We start from the raw sequence: 9,391 nt of genomic DNA on the forward strand, positions 1-9,391 counted from the left end.
GAATCTTTTGATGAACAAAAGTAACAGCTAGCTGTGATCGCTAGTCTAAATGTCCTTAAAATATCTCTTAGCGTTTCCTGGAACTCTGTGTGCTTAAACGCGTAAATGAAAGGATCGCACGCACTGTGTAGATAAATGGCCCAGAATGACAGCTGCCCCAGAAAATCGGGTGGATTTCCCAAGTCGTAAGTCGCTAGTACCAAAAAGACGAAAAAAGGCGTCCTGCAAACGACAAAGGTTAAAAACACTACCGACATTGTCATGCGCAATTTTGTTTCCAAGGAAACAGGTGATCCGGCAGCGGGCGCCGGAGATATTGTCGACGTAACTGCCATGCGCGATTGATGTTTGTGCAGGGCTCGTAAAACGCTTAGGTAGCTAAAAAGCATAAAAGCGCAAGGGAATAAAAATCCACAGAGCATCAAAGTGATATTGTACGAAATTTCTGCTTCTTTGGTCGTGTGGTAGTATTCGCAGTTAAAAATGTTTGATGTAAACTCGTAGCGGCCCCAATACAGCACAGGTCCGATGGCCAGAAAGATCGAAATTGTCCATGCGCACAACACCATAACGAGGCAACGGAAGTTAGTGAGGGATTTGTTCAGCGGTAATACAACGGAAACGTACTGATAAACACAGAGAGAACAAATGGTAAGAACGCTTGCCAAGGCAAAGAACGTGTTAATGAAACCATTGAAATAGCAGAAGCGTTTTCCGATTGTCTGAAAGGAACAAAACTACGAGTTAGCATTTTATTGTGCAAAAAAGACAGCGGTCTAACTGCCTCAGTCACTGAGTTTAAATTATGATTTAGCCCGCTAATTTTGTTAGAGCGAAGCGACGGGAGCGCACACGGGGTGTGTTCCCCCTCGCGTGCTCTTCAGGCGTTCAGTCACCATCGCCATAAAATTTTTCCTTTCTCATCCTAACACCCTGAACGCCTGGAATTTGCCGCCCTATCCTGGAATCACCTGGTTGCCTTAAGGTTTCATACACCCCTTTCCCAAGGAAGAAATTTCAAGATTAAAGAAATAGAAAAAAATTACCTCAATTGTAAAAGTGGAAGACATTTCTGAATTTTGTATCTGTGGATACATCGTACAGTGTGACTATTCAAATGGAAGCTATTCAGCAGTACTTTTACATGGTACTATTAATTTAGAATGTAGTTCTAACTTTTGAATCTGATGATGAAATCCTATGGTATGATCATGAACATTTATATGAAACCTCTTCAGAAACACTTTCACATAATACTATATTTTGTTTGCAGCTCTAATTTTTGTGTCTGTGGATGAAATCTTATGATGTGACCATTCAAATGAAACCTCTTCAGCAATACTTTCACTTGGTCGTACTATATACTTTGCATGCAGCTTTAACTTTTGAATCTGTGGATGAAATCCAATGGCGAGACCATTCAAATGAAATCTCTTCAGCTGTACTCTGACACAGTGCTATTTATTTGGTTCTAACTTTCGAGTCTGTGGACAAATTAGCATCCCCTACCGGAAAAAATCGTTAGGTTGGTTGAAAGTAGCAAGCGGAAAAAAAGGCAGCCGTGTTACCAAATGGTGAGGAAATTGGTCACGTGATCATCTTATGGTGCTTTATTAACACTTTCTCTATTGCGTTTTACTTTTACCTGTTCGTGAAAAAGAACTGTGGCCACAGCAAACGGCATGCAAGACGCAGACATACCTACATCGGCGATGGCTAAGTTCACTAACAAAAGGTGAAGCTGAGTCCTCATGGAACGATTCCAAAACACCACAAGACAAACAGAGATGTTACCTAGGATACCGATTAATGTAGTTATGCCCAGTAGAATTCCAATAATTAGAACTATGCCAGATAGCGGCATTCTTTCCGTTACGTTAAAGTACAGCTGATCCGCCGGACCACCGAGGACAAGTAGCCGAACCGAAAGATCTTTTCAGCTCGAGAGATCGTTTCTCCTGCGAAGAACACCGGGAATATATAGAGCGTGTTAAGGCCGTCAAATTACGAATTTGGTTAGAGCACTTAGACAAGTCAAGGTAGTCTTTTTAGGCTTGTTTCATGAAAATAACGTTTTCTTTTAAATGTTAACCAAAGAAGTAAGCCACCCCTTCGAGTCTCTGAATGGTTTGAATTTACCGTCCTGGTTGGAGTGTTAAAGATCGTTCAAGCTTCGCCGGGCGATGCGAAGTGATTTTCCTTTACTTGGAAGCTTGGTGAAATCTCCGTTGGTTGATGATGTAGGTGCAGTTACCTCATCCGCCGAATCTTGTTTAAGCACCTTTCTAGATGGTTTCTAATCGAGCGGACTTAAACATCATTAAATTTGTTGACCATCTGATCACAATTGTGTGTTGTTAAACTTGTTACCATAAAATTCCTCGACATCGAAGTAGAACCCTCCAATCAACTGCGATCACCCGGTGATATTGACTGGGATACGCATGAATTTCTTTTACCGTCGCAGTTTTCTCAGTGATATACTTTTCTCCAGGTGTAGTTCATTTTTACATACATATTGGAATAAATTTGATTTTTTGAGAAATTTGTTCCGGCGTCTGGTGATATCGATTGTATGATTGTTTTTTAGTAAGGTGGCATACAACCTGTTGGTACCTGTTTATACTAATTGTCTCTCGGGCTGGTTGTTAGTTTTCACCCGAAGACAAGACAACCTGTAAGATTTTGGTCGGAAAATTTCCAGTTGTGCAAACGCTTTTGCCCAGTTGTCCGTGCTAGAGAGTTCTCGGCGAGTCTCTGTCGATGATGTCACAGATTACGGTAGAGTCCAGGATTGACCGAGCTGAGAACGTCTAGGGACTAGGCTTTGCCAACACGAAATAAATTAAGGAAAAAAATTAACAGGGAATAGAAGGCCCCGGGGCGGAGGGTACTCCCATATATGGACTACAAGGATATGTGCCGCTCAAACGGGTATGCTTTTTACCTCTCTGAATCTAGATTAGGGTCTATAAATCACCCTTTATCTCTGTAAGAGGGATATATTTTACTTCATTTTGATCTGGAGAATTTTTCCCCCCATGATCCCTGATTGTTCTTGATAAAGCTTAGGTTTGGAATTACGTTCCCCTAGTCGTTTTATCAGTAAGCGGGCCACAAGAAAAGGATTCCTATCTTTATAAATTTCAGTAATTATTGTCTGGAACAGGGTCGCAATTCATCTGTTTTTGAGCGCAGGAGCGAAACAGGTGTAAACTTAAGTATCAATGACTAGCCGCACAATGCAAGGAGGTGACTAGAAGTAACAGAAAGAGAGACGAATTTCTGGGAAGAATGAGCACTAAAGACTTGGCCGAAATTTGGAACCACGAACAGAAACTGTTGGGAACAAGGTGATCCATTTTTGAGGAAGCTGCACGTCTACAGAAGCCCGGGTTCGGTTAAGAAAAGCGACGATTTGCAGAATCCGGAGATTCATGGGACTTGCATGTGGCGAAGGACACACTGATAGTGTGGGGTCTATCCAACTAAGGATTTAAAAAAAAATTAAACACTGGGCTTTGTTCATTTTGCCCTTTATCCTCGGGGATCACAAAAATGAAAGAAGTGAAGTGAACAGTTACCGATAACCACTTAGCTTGAGGCATAAGTCAAGTTAGGGGAAAGAGAAAAATTACGGGCATTTCAGGGAGACCATTATCCCGAGGGGAGAATCCAGTGTAAAAGTGACAGGGATACTCGTTGTCTTCAATCCGTAACATTAGAACTTGGATCAATTAAAGGAACAACGTCGACATATTGTGCTTGACCCCCTTTTCACTCTCCCTTTCAAAGTTGACCTCAAACCTGGACTAGTCTACAGAAAAAAACATTTACAAAACAACATTGGAAGAGAGAAAGACAGGTATCAGAGCAGTGTGACCCAAGATGAGTGTCCTTGATTGTAGCTTAAGAATACGAATTGCAGATTTTGTTCGCACTTATGGTGTTTAGGACAAAAAGGTGTTGTTTAGCATAGAAATACATGTATGTTAAAAGATATAAACGCAATCGTACACAGTATCGTATTGTGCAGGCGTATGGTCCCCTTTGAAGGTCAAAAAAAGGCTTAACACACTCAGGTTAGTCTCCTTTAAGGGTTTAATTCTAATTTTCCGACGAGCGTCTTAGTACATTATTCATAGGGGAGATCTTCCAGGGCTCATTATCTGCATATAGTGAAACTAGAAACGCCGAAACACTCCGGAACACCCCAAAAATGAAACCAAAGAGAAACCCTTGCAGTAACATTTTTAAATATATTCCTATTAGTTTGATTTATTTGACTGAAGTTTGTATACGGTGGCAAGGGGTTCTTTGTCCCGGGTTTGCTACATGACTAAGGAACGAAAACGCCACTTAATGTCAAATACCGAATAAAGGACAGCCTAGTGTACTTTCACTTGTCACAATACTATTGTCTACTACTTGTATCGGGCGACTTAAATAAATTAAAGCTGGAACATTTAGGAATGGTTTCTACTCGATCAGGCTTCATCATCCAAGAGAAACATCAGCTGCCATATGTCATGTGTACCTCATGTAAGATGTGAGGAACGGTTACGCTGCAGCTTAAACCATCCACGATCTCAAGTTCGGTGGAGTAATGTCCTGAGAGTATTAATCAGGTTTTTCTTTCGTTTTCACAATTTTAAACTGCGAAGAATTCCATTAAATTGATCTAGTTAGTCCACGTTCAAAGAGTCACTCTTTAGTGGTATATAGCACAAGCTTGCCTTTTTGTCAACCTTCCCTAAATTTTTCCAGTCATCTAAATTAACAGGATAAAGCTCTCCTGGTGGGATTCTAATACCACTATCAATAAGGAATTTGTTGATGATAAAATAGACGTTCCCCTTTATTTCCACTGCACCAAGTTCGTTTGGTGGAATTCGGCTTTGTTTAACAACGGACCATGTGTTGTTTCCTTTGTCATACACTTCTACAGGTGCCGGTTTACCAAATGGTGTACCACTTTCTAAAACAGAAACACAACCCCCTGCAACGTACAATGTGCCTGATACTACAAAAATACTGGATCCAAAGTGAGGCAGGCAAGTTGAGGCTTTTTGTTGCCACCTATTCCTCAGTGGATCAAAGCAATGTAGCACTGCATTCTGAATCTGCCAGGAGGACTGGACTTTCGTTTTATGCCCATAAAGTACATAAAGGTTTGAGTGCATTGCTGTTGCTCCACTGTTATAGAAGGAATTGGAAGAATCTTCTTTAATATTCACTTTTGCAAATCTTTGCCATCGACATTCAGCTAAGTTATATCTTTCAGGAATGTGGCTAACACTGGACGGGATTGGATACAAGTTATCTTTGATACTGCAAAGGTTACTGATCGTTCCTGCACCAGAGTAATAAAGCTTAAATTCCCATACATTCCTTTCTATGTCATAGCATTGAACCCAGCACCCATCACCAACAAACACTTTACAGCCAAACTTTACTGAGTAAGGGTACTTAGTATTCATTTCAGGTGCTGGTGGCAACGTTGTCAGAGGTTTCCATGCTTTAGCTTCAACATCAAAGTACTGCATTTGACTCTTAGAAGTGACAGCAACCAGGACCTAACATGAGATAAATAAATAAGTTAATAAATAAATAAATATAAATAAATAAGAAAGCACAAAATTTGCCAGGATACCTTTTTGTCACCAAAAAAAATTTAAAAGTAACCTTCAACCATCGTCAAATGAGTTGTGAAGGCTGTTACTTTTTGACTCTTTTTCTCCTTCTTCCTCCGCCCCTGGCCCAGTGTTGAGCAAAACGTGAATGTTTCTGGATTATTTGTTCTGTTACCGATCCCAACATTGAATTGTAGGGGATAACGGGGGGGTGAGACGGGGAATATTTGGCAAAAGAGGAAACGCTATGTTTTGAAGATTATAATGGACTACTGTTAAGTTGTTCAGTCGTCCCAACTACTTTTGTCTTAGATGATAACCATAGCGTAACTTAAAAATAAGGCCTTGGAATGCTACTTGTTGAAGGAACACCTTCATTCTATTCCCTTCTTTTTGATCATAGAGATGCTGCATAAGTAAACGGTCGCGCATTTCTTCCTATTTCAGAGAGTAACAATTGTTTTTTGAATCAGAAGTATAGTCTTTGAAATAACATTTCGCGTTAAAAGAGACATGGTTCGAGTGTTTAATCCATAATCACTAGAACGTTTTTCTTTGTCCAAAACATATCTTTGCTCTCAAAACTATAGGATTAAACACAAAACTGGAAATTTTTGTACAGTCGAAGCTCTCGTAAGCGACCACCTCGTAAATCAAAAAAAGGTGGTCGTGACTAGAAATGGTCGCTTACGAAAATGAGCTTTCTCAGTCGAGAATGACCTCTCTCAAACGGAGTTTCACAGAGGTGTTCGTAACTAGAGCTGGTCGCTTGATAACGAGAGTGATCGCAAGGAGGGCTTCGACAGTATATTACTATCGTTAGGGACTGTGCAATAATTATCAGGAGGGGGCCCCTAAAACCAGAGGGGAGGGGCCTTAAGTTAAAATAATGGAAAGGAGGGGGGGGCTCTACATTAGATTTCTCAAGTAAGTTGAGGGGGGGTCTTAATTAAATTTCGCAAATTCGATAATGAATAAATAAACATTTTCCAAATAGACAGATGCCACTCCTTTGACTATCCACAATGTCTAAATATTGCATCAACATGAACACATGCTTTAACTTCATAGAGCACCAAAAATTCCTCGCAATGAAAGCAAAAAAACGGGCAACGGAAAGGAACAAACTTCCAGACATTAATTAGTCCGACGAGGTTGAAGTCAACTCGCTGTCTGCAAGTAAACTGAAACTCTACCTAAAGGAACACGGTTTACCTGTCAGCGGAGGGAAAGCAGCACTCGTAGCTCGTGTTCTAGGTGCTGGGGAAGCTCAAGGTAAAGAAAACCCGGATGAGCAGCAATCTAGCAGTTCCGAAGACCAAGAAGATAATGAACAATCAGACAATTCGGAAATTGACGATTATGAAGAACAAAGTTTCGAAGTGCTCTTCATCCCTGACGACGCAGTGGAATGCGTTGCAGTACGGCGAATAAAGGTACGGGTTAGAGAGGGGGGGGGCACATCATAATTTTGAGAGAACGTGAGGGGGGGTCAGAGCTAATCTTGACGCTGCTGGAGGGGGGACCTATATCTAATTTTTCCTTTGGTGAAGCTCATTTTAGGACCCCCCCTTCCTGACAATTATTGCACAGTCCCTTATTACAGCTAAACCTAAGTCTCCATCGTTTAAGGTGGCATGATTTCGTTTATTCTCGCCTGTGTTCAGCCCTTTTTTTGAGGGGGCGGCTGTACACACTGAGGGTAGTTTATTCTCTAGCTAATATAGCCTTAAGCTTCAACAAAGGATCTTTGCTTTCCTTTCTTCAAGGGATAACGTAAATCATCGTCGGCAGCTTCAAGATACTGTTTCTGTAATTTGTCTTAATTATTAAGCTCACAAAATTCATAAGCTTATCATGATTTGCCATGTATTCAAATGAAGCGCCATTCGGCCACTCTCGCGGTAAGATAGACTACTCTCATTTTTTTTTCATAAAAAAGGATGCACAATGGAATTTAAAAAAGTCAGTGTCTTCTTACAAACATTGTTTTTGTTGGTATTTACATATGCCAACCAGGGCCCTTGTCTCAAGAGCCAATAAGCCTTTGTTTCACCTTTGAATGAAAACGAAAGAATTACTGCTGCTCATGAGTGATGGACCTTTAATATTTCTGTTCGCAGTCATGAACTTTTATGTTCTAAGCCCTCACAATTACAACCCATTAGTTTTGCAAGACTGAAACACGGGTAAGCCCACTTAGATAATTTTTTGTCATTGATAGAGAAAAACAAAGTAGACAGAAAAACTAAGACAAAAAAAAAAACAAACAACAACTTTTAAGTTTTTTCGGTCTCTTACCAGGCCGTTCGAGCGTGGCATGATTTTCTTTTCACCAAAAGTAGAGCTTGACGGAATTTGGTTATATACGAGTGATTCGAGAAGAAGATTTTGAATCTCTGGCACTTGTTTCATTTCCTCTGTATTGAGTTCTCTGATAACATCCTTGATGTCCACCAGCCCGAGACGAACAGCTCCGACAACTTTGGCGGCGGCCGACATTCTCTCTTCTTTTTTGTGCTTTATCCACTGCATCACAGATCTAAAAACAAATGTTTCTGAAGGGGAACTCAAGTCGTCTCGAAGCACAAGGTTTGAGAGCTGATCTGCATCGATATGGGACAAGAAATCTTCACTTTCACAAACTTCCTTGTACCTCGACGCCATATTGCGCTGTGTCGCTTCTTGCAGGTCTTTCAGACCGTGTCGATCAGCTATGGTGCAGATGCGACAATACGTTTGCATGTCAGATCGAAGCTGAACAAATTCGGTCTGAAGGTATTCACAACATTGTTGAACAACACTTGTAACTTGGAGGTGATCGGCTGCAACAAGAACTTCAAAAACGTTTTCATCGTTGACTGCCGTGAAATTTCCGCTGTAGATGGAATCAAGCACGTTCTTTAAAGCAGCGGCTGAAATATTTTCGTCTTTTAGCTCGATTACCTCCTGGTTTGCCTCCTTCATGCCATGAGCAAACATGGCGTGGAAATAATCGCTACTGGCAGCAAGCACAATACGATGAGCTGAGAAAACCTCTTCACCCACTTTTAAGCGAACGTCGATGAATTCATCTTGTTCTCGAAACTGGGCATACTTTGCCAGAAGAAGCTCAGAATAGGCAGCCATATTTGAAAGTAGCAAATGGACAAATGATAAATCAGTTTCTGAAGAAAAGTCCACCCTGAGGGTACAGACGGTGTTCTTATTTTAATTTATACTAATTATTTATGTCAGCTCAAACAATGCCATATTACGGTTGAATAGCAGCCCTGAAATGTTCCAAGTGAGTGAGTAGCAAACAAAAAACAAGTCAGACGTGTTTTAATAACGTGAGTGTATCGAGTTGTGGATGCGCGCGGTAAGTATGGAGAGCACGAGATAAGCTTCTTGAGTGTACTCCAAACTTTACAAATGCATCCATAACTTGATATACGCACAGCTAAAAGCAGGAACCAATTCTTTTGTAACATAGACTCTCACGCAACCGGTTTCGTCTCGTCACGTTCAAAAGGATGACAATACAAGACACTTTAGGTCACATCACATTTACATGAGTGTATTTTGCCTGTATTGGTGTACATTCATCGCAGTCACGATTTTGCCAACTTATTAACAGTTCATTTTATACAAGCAAGGGTGTTCTGTGGGGACGCCTTGCTTCCGAGGCTCTCGTATCCTATCGCTCATGAAGTCTCGATGAGGTATAGGTTATCTCAGCCCTGCATATCCCGCCCCCCTCCTTTCCCCCAACAACC

The 9,391-nt window shown here is 41.0% G+C and overlaps 2 protein-coding genes across 2 annotated transcripts in view; both read right to left on the bottom strand.

Moving 5' to 3' along the window:
• LOC140929573 (high-affinity lysophosphatidic acid receptor-like) overlaps nucleotides 1–1,895 on the bottom strand; it is a 1,945-nt gene extending 50 nt beyond the window's left edge. The window contains exons 1-2 of the mRNA XM_073379324.1: nucleotides 1,646–1,895; nucleotides 1–722 (exon numbers count right to left, since the gene is read on the bottom strand). The exon at nucleotides 1–722 is cut by the window's left edge and continues 50 nt beyond it. Coding sequence (XP_073235425.1) covers nucleotides 1–722; nucleotides 1,646–1,864 — 941 coding nt within the window. The 5' untranslated portion in view covers nucleotides 1,865–1,895. The remainder of the gene's footprint in view (nucleotides 723–1,645) is intronic.
• Nucleotides 1,896–4,246: 2,351 nt separating this feature from the next.
• On the bottom strand, nucleotides 4,247–8,762 carry LOC140929574 (kelch-like protein 25). Its single transcript, XM_073379325.1, has 2 exons — nucleotides 7,935–8,762; nucleotides 4,247–5,576 (listed from the first exon to the last, which is right to left on the bottom strand). Exons 1-2 carry the CDS (start codon nucleotides 8,760–8,762, stop codon nucleotides 4,686–4,688), a joined length of 1,719 nt encoding a protein of 572 aa, XP_073235426.1. The 3' UTR covers nucleotides 4,247–4,685.
• Between the last annotated feature and the right edge of the window lie 629 nt (nucleotides 8,763–9,391).

This window comes from Porites lutea, chromosome 3, assembly GCF_958299795.1.
Source record: "Porites lutea chromosome 3, jaPorLute2.1, whole genome shotgun sequence".
In the NCBI taxonomy this organism is placed as follows: Eukaryota; Metazoa; Cnidaria; class Anthozoa; order Scleractinia; family Poritidae; genus Porites; species Porites lutea.